This window comes from Brassica oleracea, chromosome C3 (assembly GCF_000695525.1).
Source record: "Brassica oleracea var. oleracea cultivar TO1000 chromosome C3, BOL, whole genome shotgun sequence".
Classification (NCBI taxonomy): Eukaryota; Viridiplantae; Streptophyta; class Magnoliopsida; order Brassicales; family Brassicaceae; genus Brassica; species Brassica oleracea.
Genome location: NC_027750.1, coordinates 32081436 through 32100665, shown reverse-complemented (window position 1 = coordinate 32100665; position 19230 = coordinate 32081436). Strand labels below are relative to the sequence as shown.

The window sequence follows — 19230 nt, the reverse complement described above, 5'->3', positions numbered from 1 at the left end:
AGAAAATCTGAATCATCAAGATGAGTATTCAAGCCATGAAAAGATGGTTCGGACTTATAAGAGATGAAGTTTATTCCACTTCCTTTCTCTTTTTCTTTTCGATTCTCGATACAGATCGGCTAAATATTTGGGAATACGATAAATACGTACCCAAAATTCTTTCTTGCCGCATTTGTAACAAACCTTTTCTGTTTGCCTTTTATCACCCGACCACTTTCATTTTTCGTGGAAGTTCTAATTATTTCAATGGACGGAATCTTCTTCCTCATCCTCTTCCGCGACCACGTTCAACCGCATACACATCCTCGTCCTTTTCTAATAGGACCGACTTGATGGTCTAGTATCATGATTTCAATTTTTTCAGTTTATTCGAAAGATTTACATCAACTCTGATCCTTTCTTTCAAGGATGTAATTATCAAAGATCTTCTAGATCTTTTCTCATGATATACCTCATCTTTTAAACCATCATTGAATTGGTGTAAATATCATGGCTTTTCTTTTTCTCATCCGATATAATTTTCAACTTATCGATGATTTCTCAAAGCTCATTTTCTCTCAGGTGCATCTTTGCACCCACTGCCCAAGCCTTATAATTATTTCTCGTAATATCAAGGGCATTTATTTTGAGCTTTGTCAAATTTGACATGATAACATTATTCACATAATAGCATATAAAAATATAATAGACTGAAATTTAAAAGCATAATTTAAATGCACAAATTAAAGGCATAAAATAAAAGCATAAATTTAAATTGCAGAAATTTAAAAAGCATAAATAAAATCGAGAGGCTTAGCCTACCACATGATCCGAGGAGTCATAGACTACCATACTGATCATTATTTTTCAAAGTCGGAGGAGACATGGTCTACCATTTTGACTTTTACTTATTTCAAGGTCCGAAGAGATTTAGTCTACCATTTTTGACCTTTTCTTTTTATTTACGGAGGCAAAGCCTTCCACGTAACCTTTTTTTCAATGCACGGAGGCAAAGCATACCACGTGTTTCTCTGATCGTGAAGGCATAGCCTACTATAACGATCAGTCGGAGAAGGCAACGCCTATCATCCCGAAAAATAAACGAAGAAGGCCTAGCTTCTCACTATGGAACAATAATAAAATTTAAGTAAATTAAATATATTGAAGCATATGAATTTAAACATTACCTCGATTGGTTTAAGAGCTTTCGGATTAATAAACTTCACTGATATATAAGAGCTTTTGCTGATAACGTGCTGTGAACTACTAGCTCATATGATATCTTTATATTTATTATATATATATATATATATATATATATATATATATATATGTGTGTGTGACTTGAGTATGTGTGTGTTTAGAAACGAGAAAGAGATATATAGACTATAAGAGTGAGAGTTTTGTTATTTTATGTATTGATATTTATTATTGCTTTCTTACATCTATAAAGTCAAGAGGAGAAGAGGTATTTATACTACACATAAGTCGGTTGCTTTACTAGAAAAGGACAAAATACTAAGGGGTGATAGATGACACAAGATTGATGTAAGAAAGACATGTGTCCAAAATGAATAATCATCTTATTTTTAACATAATTTTAGATTTATACTAACATAGTAACATTATTATTTAATTTAACAGATTTAAATTAATTTAAATTAATCTGATTTAAAATGGTTTAACCCAATTTTGTATGATTTAGATTAATCTAAGTTGTATAAATCAATTTTTTTGAAAAAACATTTCAAGACGTCATCTAAACCAATTTTTAGAATAATGTAAATTATAAACTTTATTAAATAATTTTTTTGTATTGTCAACTAAAAAGTTCTTATGTACTGTATTTTGAAAAGGTTGGAAGTTGGAACAGAATCTAGGTAGCCAATAAAAGTTTTGTCGAGCTCGAGAGCATACCTTATCTAGAGCAGAGGAAGGAGAGATATAACTATAGTGAAGATTCATCTCAGATTCCTCTCCAAACAAAGAGACTTTAGCTCTTCTTCTTCTTCCAGATTCCTTCACTTTTATCGAAGAAGAGATTGAAAATACGGAATCAAGGTAAATCTCTTCACTATCTTTGTCGTCTTCTACTGCTATGTTCTGTATCGTATTTTGAATTTATCTGTGAAAAACTGTGGCTTATGCTCCTTAAATTATAACTTGTTACATTGACTTGTTTCAGATCATGGTATCATGCCGGGCATTGGCGGTGACAATGGCGTTGATGGTGGTCACAGTGGGGTGCAATTTCGTAAAAGGGTATCCGGAAGAAGATCTGGTGGTGAGGCTTCCTGGTCAACCAAAGGTTGGATTCCGACAATATGCTGGATATGTGAATGTGGACTCCAAGAATGGTAGGAGTCTCTTCTACTACTTTGTTGAAGCTGACAAACAACCCGACACCAAACCCTTAACCCTTTGGCTTAATGGAGGTTTGTGCTTTTTTATTCTTTCCCGGAAACTTTTACCTATCTATTATTGAAGTTATTGGTAGTATTGCAGGCCCAGGTTGTTCATCAGTTGGTGGAGGAGCTTTCACTGAGTTGGGTCCTTTTTACCCAACTGGAGATGGCCGTGGCCTCCGCATTAACTCCATGTCCTGGAACAAAGCCTCTAACCTTCTTTTTGTGGAGTCTCCGGCCGGTGTAGGATGGTCTTACTCCAACACAAGCTCTGATTACAACACCGGAGACGAAACTACTGGTGAAAATTCAGTCTCTCTTTTTTTTCAAGTTATATCACTGCTGTTTCTTGATATGTTTTTGTTTTTTGAACAGCAAGCGATATGGTTGTCTTCTTGTTGAGATGGTTCGACAAGTTCCCAGAGTTGAAATCTCGTGACTTCTTTCTCACTGGTGAAAGCTACGCAGGTTTGTCTTTTGATTGTTCTGATCCTTAGTTTGAGGAAACTGCTGTGAGATTCCTAGTTTTGCTCTTCTTGTTAATCTGAATATGCAACTTCTCTACCCTCATATACAATTTATTGCAGGACATTACATACCGCAACTGGCAGATGCTATACTCAGCTACAATATACACTCAACTGGGTATAAGTTCAATGTCAAAGGCATTGCGGTAAGCAGATCATCTTAATTCTTGTTAAAACCAGGACTACTTTCATATATGTCTTTACAACTTTAAATGTAATTTACATACGAGATGAAGGCCACCCTCGTGTGGTTACAATACACGGTAGAGAACGAAGATTGATAGTCTACGAATCTCATAGTTTAGTTGTTTAGTGAACTTGTTCGTGTGATGGTTTAGTAGTGATGGTTTAGTACAGCTAATAAGGTTTTGTTTTGAATTAGACCATTTTGTTTGATCCGAACTTGTAACCAAAACTTGAATTATTAATAAAGTAAATATTAGAAGAAAAAAAAACAACAATTTGTTCAGAAGAAGACACTATTGGTAATTGACTTTCCTGCAATTTTTTTGCTCTCTGATTCTTTTTTCTTTTTTTTCTGATCAGATTGGGAATCCACTTCTGGAGCTTGGGAGGGACACATCAGCTACATACGAGTTCTTCTGGTCGCATGGGATGATATCTGATGAAACGAGAGGCACAATCACAACCCACTGTGATTTTTCCAATCTCCATAACCTGAGCCAGGTCTGTAGTGATGCGCTCAAGGAAGCCGACACTATCAATGGATACGTCAACAACTACGACGTTCTCCTCGACGTATGCTACCCTTCTATTGTCCAGCAAGAGCTCAGACTCAAGCAAATGGCTACTAAGATTAGCATGGGGGTGGATGTATGTATGACCTACGAGAGAAAATTCTATTTCAACCTCCCAGAGGTCCAACAAGCTCTTCACGCCAACCGCACTCGTTTACCCTACCAATGGTCTATGTGCAGCAGCCTGGTGAATTACAGAGACACGGACGCGAGCATCAACATGCTTCCGATTCTTAAGAGAATTATACAGAACAAAACTCCTGTTTGGATCTTCAGGTAAGATCCCTTTTATCTCCTTCTTATGTAATGCAGCTAAGCTTGTTATACTTAAAATTACATATCTTACTAAAATAATAACATAATGTTATTTAAAATAATCTTTAATTATACATAAATTATAACAATTTAAAATTTATAAATATATGAAAAATAAATAAATTATACTGTGTAGTGGAGATCAAGATGCTGTTGTACCACTTCTTGGTTCAAGAACTCTCGTACTAGAACTTGCTCATCATCTCAACTTCAGTACCACACTTCCCTATAGGCCCTGGTTCCACAAAGATCAGGTAAGTTCTCTAATTTTACCTCTTGCCCCTCCCTGCACATGTCTCAAACAGGTTGAAAACTTGTGGTTGTAGGTTGGTGGCTGGGTCACCGAGTACGGAAAGCTATTGACGTTTGCAACGGTGAGAGGGGCGGCTCATATGGTGCCGTATGCGCAGCCTTCACGAGCCCTGCATATGTTCAGTAGCTTTGTGCATGGCCGAAGACTGCCCAACAACACACATTACTCTCCCGATGAATGAAAGAGAACAGATATGTAATATTAGATGAGGCAGTTATGATTAGTACCAATTAGCTTGAAGTATTCTCTTTCTGCTTGCTCGCTGTGGAATGATCTAGAAGTAACTTGACTAAGATACATTTACAAGGGAAACTATCACACTCATACTTTTACTGCTTTCCAGGTTAATTGGGCTGAATTGGAGAGGTTAAGAGCATCGCCATTGAGGGTCTCTTAATTTTTTTTTTAATAGTATTCAAAGAGTAAATTTAGTTAAGAGACTATGTTAAGAACCTTGGTCATTTTATGTCTCTATTGCAAGTTTCTTATTTTAAGGTTCTTAAAAAAAATTTATTAAACATTTTCATTAAAATTAAAACAAAGATGCCATATCATGCAATTAGAACAAAAAAATATTCATATTTTCAGTTCAAGAACCACAATTCCTCTTATAGACATGTCTAATTCATTCAAAGATTCGTACTTTGTATACATATGCTTGTATGTGTCTATACTGATTTGAAGAAGTGGTACCTGATTTGAAGAAGTGGCAGAATCACCATGGCTTGAATCAATAGGCTTCTCCATAGTAGCCATCACTATAACAAACAACCAGAGATTGAATCATAAATTCCACAAAGAGAAGAGAAAGCAAAAACCTGTTCATAAAGGTCTTCTAGTTTATTCTTGGGAAGTTTAAGCTGAGACACTTGAGGAAGAATAGAGTCCCATCTCCCATTATTAATATCAGAAACAAACGTCTCCACGCTGTCTACTGTGTTAAGAGAAACCTGACACTCGCTCTGTAGTGTCTGGAACGTTTGATTCAAGGAGTTCTCTTTGCAGAACTGAAGCACAATCTTTATTACACTGAGATATAAAACACACAACAGAGCTCTGTTAATGAAACCGAGAATGTTATTCATCCAAAATAGCTAACATTACTGTCATTGGATAATTCACTGTCATTAACTAGAAAAAAGAGTGACTTACCATAAAGCTGTCATCAGTAAAGAGGTCATTAGCCACAACTGCTTTAACCGTCCATATGGTCAACAGATTCTTCTGGCTTTTATCAAGGCACTACATAAGAACCAAAGATATGAACATGCTGATCAATTTAGTTCAACGCCTTTAAGCATGAGTTTTTCTAATATGTTTACCTCGGCGACATCTTGAGCTGCTGAGAACAAAGCATGATAGTCTCCTCAAACACCTCCATCACCAAACCGTAATGCCTACAATGAACTAAACCATGTAACAACGCGCTCAAGGTTCTCACTTCAGGCAGTAAACCAACTTTCGTCATGGACCTAAACACCAAAACGCCATCTAAACCTCTCCTACTCGTACATAATGCTGAATCAACAAATCAAAACTCGAGCTTGAACTCGAACCAAACTTACACTCCTCGTAACAGGTGTAAAGCGCGTGAAAAGCCTCGCTTGGGTTAAGCCCGCGGAGGAGAAGCGTCTGCAGGAGCGAAGAGGCCGGCCAAAAGAGATTGGATTTGACCAGAGTGTGGATCAAGACGCAGAACGACGCCGTCGAGTGGTCGAATCCTCTGTGCAGGCCGAGGAAATTGAAGAACCTCAGACCCAGTTTGAGTTCGTCTAGGGTTCCGATCAAGATCTCTTTGACGTGGGTTGGTTTCAGTTTCCGAGAGACGAGGTTTCTGCCATGGCTTCTTCTTCTTTCTTCCTTCTTCGCAATAGAGAGAGACCGAGGTCAGGACGCTGTACTAGAAGAGAAGATATCATCCCCTGCCTACATGTGTCTTCAAAAAACGTATCTTGTTTAGCCAAAATAAGCGACGCCTCTTGTGTATATTAGTGTTTTTGATTTATTTTAAATGCATTATTAACATAAGAAACCCCCTAAATACCAGGGATAATGATGCTCTAATGATCTGAATGGTTTCTTTGGGCTGATTGGAGAGATTGTGATCTGAAAGTAATGATCTTTCATGACCGTCGATTGCATAATGCCAAATTCATTAGTAACCGTAGAGCTAAGCTTCCCACTGGATCTACTGCAATAGTTGACTAGATAGGATGCGTTCATCTTTACCTAACACTTTCAGTTCACTAGGTTTCTCTATATTCCAACTTTCCCATTCAATCTTCTGAGTATAGGTCGCTTTGCTGATCTTAAGCTATAAAGCTAATGAAACTGCAAAAAAAAAAAAATATATATATATATATATTGTGTAATTTCATCTCTAGTTGAACTCCAAAAATAGCACTACTTAATCAAATTTGGTATTTTGTTAATTGTATTACACCATAACACTATTCACCACACCATATATATATACTTTATTTTAATCTTTTCTTTTATAGTCTAATTAATTAATTCAAAATTTGTAAAATTAAAACGGATCCTAGTAGTTTGTACTTTTCGTTTTATTTTCACTACATTGAACAGTAAAATATTATATTATTTTTTAATAATATAATTAATTTAGTATTTATTAAATAGTTACAATGGTAACCAATTATTTTGTGTTTTTCATATTTAGTAATACGATATAAATATCATACTATTTATTAAATAGTTAAAATTTGTAACTAAATGTGAAATGTTTTTAAAACATTAAATAAATTGGAAAAAATAGAAATTTTTGATTTATCAATTTTATTTTATATAAAATGATAATTAGCAAATTAAATTAATTACTATTTATTAATTAGCCAATATTATTTTTAATGTTGTAATTGGCCTATATTATTTTTAATGTGAAATTTGGTGTTTTGACTGGAAATGAAAAATAAAAAGAATATCAAAACACAAGCTTTGATGTTATTTCAATACTAAATTTAGTGTGTGGTTGGAGTTGGTCATTGAGTGCCATAAGATTTGAGTTGAGCGTTGACGATCTCTATATTCAGAAACTTTCTTATTTTCCACTTGAATAATCTTTCAAACTCCAGTTTTTTTCTCTGCTATCATCTCTCTCACAATTTGCCACAGTATCCTTGGACATCCGTGTCATAAAAATCATCAAGTTTTTTTCTGGTTGGTTTCGTTTTGCTTTGAAGACTTCAAAATAAATAATTGTAAGGCTTTCAGTTGTCCAAGCAAAAACATATTTCTTTTCCTATCTAAAAGCTCTAGTATCTAAACATATTCAGAATAAATAATAAGTTATTTATAATTATGTATAAAGAAAATAAATTATCTAAAATTTTGTATATTATAAATGATACGGTTTTCAAAATATTTTGTGTGATAACTATAATTTCCCATCGTGTATTGTTTAAAAAATGTTTTATACTTCAAAATTAATCAGTTTACCTAATATTCTAGTACCATGTGAAAGGCGGAGACTAATACAAAACATGTTCACCAAATCAAGTAAAGTTGGAGAAAGCGAGATAACGAGAGAGCGAGAGGAGTGAGGTATATAGGTAGAGGTTGGGTTAAAGACAGGTACCACTTGGGGCTACCCACTTCAACGTAATAATGGATTACTTTCGGCCAATAAATTAGGGAGTGGAGCATTGACTACTGTGCATCTGCTCTACCAAATTTATTTGTTGATTAGTTAACCATTGTGGTCCATCTTGTAGGAGTTATAGTCGACTTTGAGTACGATTTTTATGATTTTTGTTTACTTGGAAGCAATAGATAACTTGCGATCCGTTGTTTGGGAAAAGTACCCACTCTATTTGCACTAGCTTATTCCCCACATGTGCAAATAGGAAATAGGTGGTTCAATCCGTTGATCCTCAATTGAAGATCATTTAATGATGCTCATTTTAACATAAAGTGAATATCAGTTCTCATTTATGTGAATCATTTTTAGAACCATGATAAACACCAATAAGCGGAGCAAGGTCCGTGTAATCTTATCTTTCAGTATCACATATTTGTTTTTCCTTAAATCACTGAAAGGTGAGAGTGCTTGGAAAACAAAATTATTCTAAAGTCTCAACCACTACATATTGCTTTAGTTATCTGTCTCCCATCGTGTGTGTGTCCCTCGTATTTAATAGGCAAAAATGTTTACATTCATATATAGTACTCTTCAAACTCCCATAAGATCAGCCACACAAACAAGATGGATTGGTTCTCGTGGCTATCAAAAACCGACCTTGACCCGACCATAAGCTACGAGTACGGACTCATCTTCGCCCAGAAGAAGCTCAGGAGTGAAGACATCGCACTTTTCAACCACAATTTTCTCAAGCGACATGGCATTAATGTGGCCGAACACCGCCAAGAGATTCTCAAGCTCTCGAAGAGAGAAACAGAAACACTTAGCTACTATCACCGTCGTCCAGCCTCGGCCAAACTCATCTCTGTCCTCATTAAGGCGACCAAAAGTATTGGTAGCCGCTTTAACAAGTGGCTTTTCCTCGTAGGAACCGCCGTGGTTGAACCGGCGAAGGAGAAGCAGTCGCCAGAACCCGCCAGCCGTGGAGAAGCGTTTGTGAGTGGTAAGGTCAAGATAATGCACCTAATCACGACTTTTTGCAACAGGATTTTCTATATAGATAACTACTACAAAAATAATATTTTGTTATGGAAATGGGTAATTATTTTTTTATTGTTAATCAGGAAACTCTAATCGGTTTTGGTTTATGCATTTAGGTTTTGTTATTTAAATATTCGCACTTTTAAAGCTTCAGGTTATAAAAGAACAAATATATATAATTGAAGTGATTAAATAGATGAATAAGAATGAAGCAAGAACTCTATATATTGTAAATTTAACGGATTTGCTATATAGATGATATAACTAGACGCTTTCGTCAAAAAAAAAAAAATGATATAACTAGACGGAACCTATTATATTAGTCTGGTACACGAACCAGACTGCATGTATGAATGAAGCAAGAAGTTCATATTTGTACATTAACATGTGACAAGGTAGGAGAAACTCGCAAAGTAATCTGCTTCTAAAAAATTGTCCGGATAATTACGGTTTATTGCTAGTGTGGTATTAGTTAAAAACTTTTTATGTTAACAAATAAGAATGTTGATTGAAAACTTTCAGGAAATAATAAAGCTAATAACGAAAAAGCTGAGTTCCAAGTGGAGAGATTGCCTGTGATAAGGAAAAAGAGGATCGCCAAATCTGGACCGTTGGATTTAAAACACCGAATGCAAGAGAAAACAACATTTCCAGCTAACCGGAGCATGAACCTATCCGGGCCGTTGGATCGAAGTGTCCAAGAAAGACTCGTATTAGCATACAGAAGCCCTGTTGTGTCAGGACAGTTAGATGGAAACTTAAACGAACGGCTGAAATTATCAGGGCCGTTGAAAGGAAGACCACCGAGCCCAAGTGTCTATGTGGAGTACAGTAAAAGAGACGATGACACACGATGGGCTGCTCTGTTTCACAACTTGAAGCCAACATAGATCTCAAGTATGAGTGGTTTTTGTTTAGTTTTTGGAAAACGGTATGAAGCTAAGGTACTCAATTTGGGGTATCTGTCGTGCTAAATATACAAACTATTTTCTTATGCTCTAACTTATGGGGCTATTTGTTTCTTCTATCATTCGAGTATTGCTCGTTTGACAAAATTTAAAAGATATGCTTGTATGTAGAAATTAGGATGCAAAACAAGTTGAGTCCGAGAAGTAGGCACGAAACGACCTAAGACATGCAACTAGGGTTAAAAGTTCACCTTAGTCATTCGGATCAGATACATATTGTTTTATCTGACTAGTTCTTATTTCTAATCTACAATAACCGTCCACAACGAAACGAATTACATGCGTTCACACAGTTCTTTTTTGTCATCTGTTCTTTTAACTTTATATGGTACATCATTCAGGCTCTTTCTAGTGAAATGCGCTTGAAATTCTCAAATTCCATCATGGAAAAGAACAAGAAATCATGGGGGAGTTTATTGTCATCGGTAAATTCTATTCTCGGACCCTCAGGCCTAAAGCTTCATGCATAACATTGTGGTATTTGGAGCAAACATCTCCGCGACATTACAGTCTCCAAACTTGAAGGAAATGCATTACTGTTCCATATTCCAAACTCGACAACTCAAAACTGAGTCATAAACCAGCGGCTATGGTAGATTGAAGGTCAAACAATGCTTTTTTTAGTGAAATTTTAAATTTATTGATCATCATCAAACAAACAATGTTTGTTGCTCAATGGGAGCTTGAAAACATTCCTGATAAACCAGATCTCACCTCTGCCCATATCTGGATTAAGCTACTTAATGTTCCATTCCAGTTATTCAATGAAGACGGTCTTGAACGTATCGCATGCTTAGCTGGGAACCTAACTATCTCCCCCCATCAACAACAAATTAACAAAACTTATTTAGAGGTAGTTAAAGTACTTACTCTTATCAGCTTAAAGAAACAACTTCTAGAGGCGGTTAGCGTTCAGTTTGAGCTAGAGATATCAGCAAAGTGGTTGTATCCAATCCGTAGATGCCCTTGGTTTGTACCCATTGCAAAGAGATTGGTCATACAATCAAATGTTGTCCTGATGTTCCAATAACTTGCTCTGGTTGTAAATCTACGGCTCTCTCTTCTGAATCATGTCCCCGAAACAAAGGTCAGAGTCAGACACACAAGAAGAGTACAAAGCGCTTTGTTACTCTGTGCAACAACACCTTTTCTTCTCAAACAACGTCTTGGATCCTCTTAAGATCGACCAGAAGGGTAAGTTCATTGACCAAAAGAGTTAGTTCATTGACAGTTATGACGTTCCACCTGCGATTGATGAAAAATCTGCCCCAGTTATTAAGACACAGTTACAAAGACACCAAACGCAGAGATTGCTGAATCTAGCAAAGCAAATGGTTTTATCTCTGTCTCTGATTTGAGAAGATGAGTTACATTATGTGATTGCGATTTGGTCCAAAGTTTGATTCTCTACAAGTGCAGAAGAATTTTGTTTTAACTAAAGCACTAAAACAACGTTAGTATAATTGATTTAAAATAAATAAAACCAAACTAAAGGAATTTATGTAACAAACGCTTTTAATGGCAATAGTATATTTTCGTACCAAACAAATTTTGATTATAGAAAGAGTTTGGATTTTATATTAAAAAGTAATTTTTTATATCAAGAATACGTGGCGAAAGAAGTTATGGGACAATTATCTTTCCTAAAAATCGACAAAAAGTCTCATTTTCTGATAATGAAGGTCGCCAAGTGTGACTACTCTATTCGCACAGCAAATAAACGCTAAACAGTTACAATTTTATTTGTTTTTAGTGAGGCAAAGACTACACAACAAAACTGATTTTTTTTTTTTTTTAACTTTAAAATGTGAATGGAAACGGAAAGGTTCGAAAGAGAAAAATTAATATTTTTTTTGGCAACAAGAGAAAAATTAAAAGTAAACTTAAATATCTGTAGAATAAATACACGCTATATTAAGAAACTGATTAAATACAAAAAGGAAATAAGCGGAGCATCTTTTGAAAAGAATTAAAAACTGTGGGAATGCACATGAAAAAAAAAACTACTTTGGAAATGGGGAAATAATAAAAAAAATAAAGGAAATGTGATTCGAGGAAGAGAAGAGAACCGCGTCAAGCGGCATCTTAAAATCAATCAAGCAATCGTGTTCTTAATACGTCTGCAATTGTTTATCTATCACCATTCGATAAAAACATAAAAACACTGAACCGAGAGAATAAAACAACAACAACAAAAACAGAGAGTTATGTTGTGTTCCAGATCTAACAGAGTGTTCTTACTTATTTGTATTCTTTCTTCACTTCTTCTTGTCGCCACAGGAGTATCGATTGCTGGTAAGACAGACAATAATCGTCGGTTTATTGAAATTTTTGATTAATTATCGATTAAGTTTCTAAAAAAATATTTTTTTAAAAAGTTTCTAAAAAATATTTGAATTGGATTGTTCCAGAAGAAGATGAATGGGGTACGACAAGTGTAAAGGGAAGGTTTATGGCAGAGGAAAGTGGAGAAAACTCATCTTTGATTTTGGCTGCAAAGAGAACCAAAAGAAAAGATCCCACTGAGCATTTCAAGCTTTACACTGGTGGTTGGAACATAAGCAGTTCCCATTATATTTTTGTGAGTGTCTTTATTTCTGTGGCCCATCCAATTCTCTCTTTCCCCCCTAGTTGGGTTTTGACTTGATCAAAAGTTCTGATCTTTACTATCAAAACCTCTGGCTAAGTGGAGTCTGGTTCTTTTAATGTATAATTATAATTGGATTAGTATTTATAACTAGACTGTACTAGTTTTCTGTTGATATGAATGAATGTTTTATGAAACTAATCAAAAGTCTTCATCTTGAGGATACTTGTGACATGCTTATAAGCAGTTTACTGCTTCAGACTTGGTACTTAGATTCCCTAATTTTATCTAAAATTTTGATTATTAAATGTTTAGTTATGATTATAATGAATTAACCAATGGAAACATTTAACTAGCATTTATAGTTACATGTTTGAAAACAATCTAAAATATTCCCTCCTTTTTTTTATGAGGGTCTTGAACATTTTGGTGGATACTTGTGACATGCTCTAATCATTCTTTCTCATTCTTTTGCTTTTGGTGCAGTCTGTTGCTTATACGGCGCTGCCTTTTGCAGTTATAGCAGGAGTCTGGTTTGTGTTCTTTGGGCTATCCTTGTCTCTCATTTGCTTTTGCTACTGCTGCTGTGCCCGTCAACCTTACGGCTATTCCCGGATTGCTTATGCTCTCTCTCTTATCCTCCTCATATCCTTCACAATCGCAGCAATGTAAATTTCCATACACACTCTCTCTCTCTCTCTTTCTTTTACTGCCTCTTGTTTCTTGATATATTGTGTTTTGATATCTCCAGTGTGGGATGTGTTTTCCTTTACACGGGCCAAGGCAAGTTTCACGCCAGCACGACGGATACTTTGGACTATGTGGTGAGACAAGCTAATTTCACGTCGGAAAACCTCAGGAACGTGTCAGATTATCTCAACGCAGCGGAGAAGGTGGATGTGCAGTCCTTGGTTCTTCCTGGGGATGTTTTAACGAAAATCAACGATATACAGCGAAAGATCAACTCCTCTGCAACTACTCTCTCTGTCAAAACAATGGAGAACCAAGACAAGATTCAAAGTGTCTTGAACAACATGTAAAAAATCCACTACCACCATATTGTTATCTATTTTTCACCCTTTTTTCTATTTTGCTTATAATTTGTCTCTATTTTGTTGCAGGAGACTTGCTCTCATCCTCATCGCTGCTGTGATGCTTTTCCTTGCATTTATCGGATTTTGTAAGTCGTCTGGCTATGTGTAGGGATTGTTGTTGATAACGTTCTGATTATTGTCATTGTTATTACATGCAGTACTCTCTATCTTTGGACTGCAGTGCCTTGTGTATACGTAAGTGTACCCACATTCTTATGTTCTGTTTCACCGTTGGTTCTTTTTTTTTAATGTTGATAAGCTCTTGTGATTAACAATGGATATAGGTTGGTGATCCTTGGTTGGATTCTCGTCACCGGTACTTTCATCTTGTGTGGTGTATTTTTGATTCTACACAAGTTAGTTCTCTTCCCTTTCTACCATTTATTCAAAAAATAATAATAATAATAATAATTCTACTTTGTCAGCGTTGTGGGGGATACATGCGTTGCGATGGACCAATGGGTCCAACACCCAACAGCTCACACGGCTCTAGACGATATTCTACCATGCGTTGATAATGCAACCGCAAGAGAGACATTGACTCAGTCGAAGCTTGTGACATACCAGTTGGTTAACCTTCTTGACTCTGCCATCAACACAATGACCAACAGGAACTTCCCACCTCAAGCCCGTCCCTTTTATTACAACCAGTCTGGTCCCTTAATGCCCCTGCTCTGTAATCCCTTCAATGCTGATCTCTCTGACCACCAGTGCCAGCCCGGTGAGGTCCATCTTAGCAATGCTACAGAGGTAAACCTAAGTTTCCATCTCTCACACACTACACGTTTTTGTTTCAGAATCAGAACAACAAAATATTGTAGGCCTGGCATTTTGAACTGAACCCGCTGAACCGAACCAAAATTTCGGTTAGTTCGGTGAGAAGTTTGGTTTGTAAAAAAGAATTTGGTTTTCGGTTCGGTTTCGTAATCGGTTAGTTCGGGTTTTCAAAAGAAAAAAATTGTTAACCAAATTTCGAACCGAATTATCCAAAATTTTGAACCGAAGGTAACCAAAATTATCCGGATTTACTCGAATTTTCAACCGAAATATAAACCAGAAACTTCGGATAGTTTCGGTAATAAAATTTAAATACCGAGATTCTAGTGAGAAATTCCGAACTGCCTGAACCCGCACGCCTAACTAATTGAATACAGATCATATATTAAAACTAGTAGAATATGTATTACAATCCGTCTCATGATTCTTATTAATTGCAGGTATGGAAGAATTACACATGTCAAATTATAACAGTGGGAACATGTAGCACGCAGGGACGCATGACACCAAAGCTTTACACCCAGATGGCTGCAGCAGTTAACGTAAGCTATGGTCTGTACAAGTACGGTCCATTCTTGGCAGATCTGCGAGGGTGTAACTTCGTGAGGTCCACATTCACTGATATAGAGAGGGATCATTGCCCCGGACTGAAGAGATACACGCAGTGGATCTATGTCGGTCTTATGTTGGTCTCTACTGCTGTAATGCTGTCTTTGGTTTTTTGGGTTATATACTCTCGAGAGAGGAGGCACCGGGTTTACACAAAAGACTATAATGCTACGCATTCTGAAGCTCCACGGGACAAGGGTCCGGAGTGAGATGTTATCATCTTCTTTTGCCGGTTTTACAGTGTATATTATGTGTGTGAGAAGTTGGTGTTCTTTCTGTATAGTGGATGATGGGAGGAATCTTTGATGTTGTGATTGTTGTCATTAATGTTCTTTATATGTTGTTAACTACTTCGATATTAGAGCTGGTGTTGCTTTGTTGAACTACAATCCTATCTTTTATTTTACTCAATGGCTTTCCTGAAGGGCAGGTAGATCAGTTTGTTTTGTCTTGTAATTGTACTACGCATCAAACACCACTTGTGGTATCAATGATTTTCCAGGACCTATCAATATAACACTTGAAGATTTACTAATTCTCTATCTCTGGTCTTGTCAGAGAGGGGTTGTACATGAGAATTTATCGCCTCAAAAGAACCGTTAGCTATAAATGAAGCCTTACTTTCCTGATTCAAGACATCTAATATAAGACGATTTATCTCTATTATATATTCAAGGGAAAATATTTTGAAAATAAAGGAATAAGGAACAAAATGAAGCATGTGCCCTCTCTGCATACGGAGCTGGACGCACTTTTTTGAGCACTACTCAAGCTATCGTTATTTTGGAATGGGCTGTAAGAGTCTGATTTCAATGATTCAAGAACCAAGACGCCTTGTAGTTGGTCTCGGGGAGTTTGGTTTTCACAAGCTACACCTAAATATGCTTTCATGACTTGGTTGGCCTTGTTAAACAGGCTATCTACTATGGATAGAATCTCAAGATGGAGTCAAGGTGTGGACACAATATGTGTCCTCTGTAAAACGGCTCAAGAGACTAGAGATCATCTCTTTTTTGAGTGCTCATATTCCACAGATATGAGAATTTCTTGTAAAAGGGATATTGAAGGAGGTGTATACGAATGAGTGGAATGCCATTGTGAATTTGATATCAGATGAGAAGATGGAAAAGAAGAGATTGTTATGTATCAGATATGCATTTCAAATAGCAATTTACACCCTTTGGAGAGAGAGAAATAAGGTGCATCATGAGGAGAAGATCTTGCCGATAGAAGTGCTGAAGAAATTGGTTGATAAAGGGGTGAGGAATAAGCTAAGTTTGATGAGATCAAAGAGAGTAAGAGGTATGGAGAGTGGGTTACAGTTTTGGTTTAGTACAAGACTGTAAAGTTCATTAAAGTTTTTAGAGTTCATTTTGGGGGTTACTAAAGATCACATAGTATGCATTTGATGTAAAAATGATCTTTTTTGATGAATAACAATTTAACATTCATTAAGAAAAAAAAGGGTTAAAAATTTTAAGAGTGTTATAAATCTGTTGGTGGATGTCCATAACCGGCCCGATCCATAACCGGCTCATACACTTAGAGAGAGACGGCCCAACCCTAGAGAGAGAGAGGCGGCAGCGAGACTTGGAGAGGAGAGAGAGGCGGCTACAACTTGCCTATTTCCTAATTCGTTTATGTTTATGATTTGTAATATTTCCTATTATTGTATTTCTATTTATCTCTCTTGTAACCCCTATATAAAGGGAACACTTATTCATTAATAATATATAGAAACTTACAGTTCTAAATCCTAAGTTTCACAACACGTTATTAGCACGATAGCCTCTAACACCCTGAGCCTAAAATCAAATCGCTAAAACCCTAAAACCCTAAATGAAAAGGAATCTACCTCGGAACTTTGAAGAGGCCGTTCTCCCAAACCGTGAGGACCCAGAAAACGATCAAGATATCAAATTGAAGCCCTGGCCGAGACAAATTAGTCAGTGCAAACCGCTTGTCGATCTGACCACCGACGCGCCCTCACGCATAGATACAGTGCGCACCTATTTGCTTTGGAAGCCTAATCCGAACCCGACGATACCGACGAACCCTAATCCGTTCGCGACTCCGTTCCAGCTCGCGTCCAAGACAGCTCATGTCCAGATCGCGTCCCAGCCAGCTCACGTCCCGATCGTGTCTAAGCTCGAGGTTCATTCTTGGTGGTCCGGTTTCTACAAACAACTAAACTAAAGGTATTTCGAATTCTAAGAACATAATGAATCGAATTTGGTTGATTGTAAGGAATGAAACCCTAAAAAATAATCTCTAAGATGAAAGCAATAGGATAATAGATCAATCACTAAGCGAGTAAATCGAAGCTCTATAAGTTCGATCCCCAAACCCTAAAAATCGAGATTGATCCATTGATCAATTAAAATCAGAACCTTAAAGATTTTGAATCTCAACTCAAATCCCTTTGATCTAAGATCAAATTTTCGAAATCCCTAAACCCTAATTCGAAAGCTATTGATTAATTAGAACTGATTGATTGATTGATTGAGATTGAATTTGATCATCCTGAAATTGAAATTGCTTGTTAATAAAATCGAAACCCTAAAACCTTAATTCTGAAAATCGATTTTGATTGTTTGAAATTGAACATTGATTGGTTGATTTGAACACCTAGAAATATTGTTAGGATTGTTCAAACTCGAATCTGATTGTTTAGCTTGTTTAAACTAAAACCCTAATGACCTAGTTTAAATTATTTTAAAATTGAATTCTGAAACTACATATTAGGTTAAACTGTTCTAGACTTGATCATACTCGTGGCCGTGTGGCCTTGTTGCATTCATACCATAACTTAATCACATTGATTGATTGCAATTACACTTAGAACTTATTCTAGGAATGGTGTTGAATTGAATCAAATAGCCGTGTGGCTTGATCTTTGCTTGGCCAATAGGTTTGCTTGTTTTGATTGCATCATGAACTGATAGAAACAAATCATGTTAGGATTGCAATTACACGACAAACTAAATGCATAAAAACGAACTAGTTTGCATCCATAGCCGTGCGGCTTGCTCATTGTCCGTGAGGCATAGATCTTGGCTGTGAAGGCTTGTTTGATTGTTTGAACATAAAACCCTAATCGTTTAAACATTAAAAACTATTCCTAAAAGATCTAAAAATATTAATCTATAACTTCAGATGTCGAAAATCAACAACCTTAATTTTGCTGTCCTAAATCTATCTGGAGACAATTACCTTCAGTGGACGCTCGATGCTAAGATCATCCTGAAATCCAAGGGACTCGGTGAGTGTATCATCGAGAACAATAATGCCAATGAAAAGGACGTTACAGAGCCATCTTGATCCATTCTTCATCATCTAGCTGAGAGTCTCAAGGATCAATATCTAACCATTGAGAATCCACTAGATCTTTGGAATGAATTGAAATCGAGATATGATCGCCGGAGAACGGTGATCTTACCAAAAGCTCGGTTTGATTGGACGAATCTGAGGATCCAAGACTATAAGTCTGTGGACGAATATCACTCTGCATTGTTTAAGATTGTTTCTAAAATGAAACTGTGTGGTGAAAGTATTACGGAATATGATATGCTTGAGAAAACCTTTTCCACTTTCAGTGCAAGCAATGTGCTGTTACAACAACAGTACTGAGAGAAAGGTTTCAAAACCTATGCTAATCTTATTTCTTGTCTCAAGCGAGCAACGAATTACTAATGAGAAACAGTCAGATGAGACCACTTGGATCAACTTCACTACCTGATGCACACGCTACAGAGAACAATAAAGAGTCCAACCACGTCCAAGGAAACGGCCAGCATGGCCGTGGTCGAGACAAATCGAACGGACGTGGCCGCGGTCGAAGATCCTTCACTACAAGAAAACAGTGGTATTCTGACGGACATTCCGACGAAAAATGAAATCCTCGGAATATCCCGAGGAATTTTCGAGGATATTCCGAGGAAACACAAAATTTGGTTTCCTCGAAATTTCCTCGGAATATACCGACGGAATTCCAAGGAAATATTAATCCGTCGGAATATTCTTATGGAATAACGAGGGAAAACGTATTCCTCGGAAAAAACCGATGAATTCCGAGGATATATTATAGCCGTTAGAGAGCCGTTGGGGGATTTTAAAAATTCCGAGGAAATTCCGACGAACTAGCCGTTTCCGTCGGAATTTCATCGGTCTGTCGGCAGGATTTCAACTATAAATACAAGCACCCCTCTTCCTCTTCATTCACTCCATATCTTCATCCTCCCTCTTACTCTCTTTACACA

At 36.6% G+C, this 19230-nt stretch overlaps 3 protein-coding genes across 4 annotated transcripts; all 3 read left to right on the top strand.

Annotated features, from left to right (window-relative positions):
- The first annotated feature begins 1856 nt into the window (after nucleotides 1–1856).
- On the top strand, nucleotides 1857–4629 carry LOC106336402 (serine carboxypeptidase-like 42). The gene is made up of 8 exons (XM_013775233.1): nucleotides 1857–2040; nucleotides 2165–2414; nucleotides 2485–2685; nucleotides 2760–2852; nucleotides 2972–3057; nucleotides 3458–3945; nucleotides 4121–4238; nucleotides 4311–4629. Exons 2-8 carry the CDS (start codon nucleotides 2168–2170, stop codon nucleotides 4476–4478), a joined length of 1401 nt encoding a protein of 466 aa, XP_013630687.1. The 5' UTR covers nucleotides 1857–2040; nucleotides 2165–2167; the 3' UTR covers nucleotides 4479–4629.
- A 3681-nt stretch (nucleotides 4630–8310) lies between these two features.
- On the top strand, nucleotides 8311–9974 carry LOC106331907. Its single transcript, XM_013770344.1, has 2 exons — nucleotides 8311–8898; nucleotides 9459–9974. Exons 1-2 carry the CDS (start codon nucleotides 8520–8522, stop codon nucleotides 9824–9826), a joined length of 747 nt encoding a protein of 248 aa, XP_013625798.1. The 5' UTR covers nucleotides 8311–8519; the 3' UTR covers nucleotides 9827–9974.
- Nucleotides 9975–11923: 1949 nt separating this feature from the next.
- LOC106328604 lies at nucleotides 11924–15395 on the top strand. 2 transcript variants are annotated; one of them, XM_013767080.1, is made up of 9 exons: nucleotides 11924–12199; nucleotides 12319–12485; nucleotides 12978–13159; nucleotides 13243–13527; nucleotides 13613–13671; nucleotides 13744–13780; nucleotides 13870–13941; nucleotides 14011–14335; nucleotides 14803–15395. In XM_013767080.1, exons 1-9 carry the CDS (start codon nucleotides 12112–12114, stop codon nucleotides 15178–15180), a joined length of 1593 nt encoding a protein of 530 aa, XP_013622534.1. In that variant the 5' UTR covers nucleotides 11924–12111; the 3' UTR covers nucleotides 15181–15395. The 2 variants fall into 2 exon arrangements, with proteins under 2 accessions (XP_013622534.1, XP_013622533.1); XM_013767079.1 differs by having other exon boundaries at nucleotides 11925–12199; nucleotides 12316–12485.
- The last annotated feature ends 3835 nt before the right edge of the window (nucleotides 15396–19230 follow it).

Bases quoted from the DNA above. Each gene is read 5' to 3' on its own strand.
- LOC106336402 (XM_013775233.1), top strand. From the start codon at position 2,168: ATGGTATCATGCCGGGCATTGGCGGTGACAATGGCGTTGATGGTGGTC. The intron at 2,853-2,971 runs GTTTGTCTTTTG...AATTTATTGCAG, and splicing joins CACTGGTGAAAGCTACGCAG to GACATTACATACCGCAACTG. The intron at 4,239-4,310 runs GTAAGTTCTCTA...TTGTGGTTGTAG, and splicing joins CCTGGTTCCACAAAGATCAG to GTTGGTGGCTGGGTCACCGA.
- LOC106331907 (XM_013770344.1), top strand. From the start codon at position 8,520: ATGGATTGGTTCTCGTGGCTATCAAAAACCGACCTTGACCCGACCATA. The intron at 8,899-9,458 runs GTAAGGTCAAGA...GAAAACTTTCAG, and splicing joins TGGAGAAGCGTTTGTGAGTG to GAAATAATAAAGCTAATAAC.
- LOC106328604 (XM_013767079.1), top strand. From the start codon at position 12,112: ATGTTGTGTTCCAGATCTAACAGAGTGTTCTTACTTATTTGTATTCTT. The intron at 12,486-12,977 runs GTGAGTGTCTTT...CTTTTGGTGCAG, and splicing joins GCAGTTCCCATTATATTTTT to TCTGTTGCTTATACGGCGCT. The intron at 13,672-13,743 runs GTAAGTCGTCTG...TATTACATGCAG, and splicing joins CCTTGCATTTATCGGATTTT to TACTCTCTATCTTTGGACTG.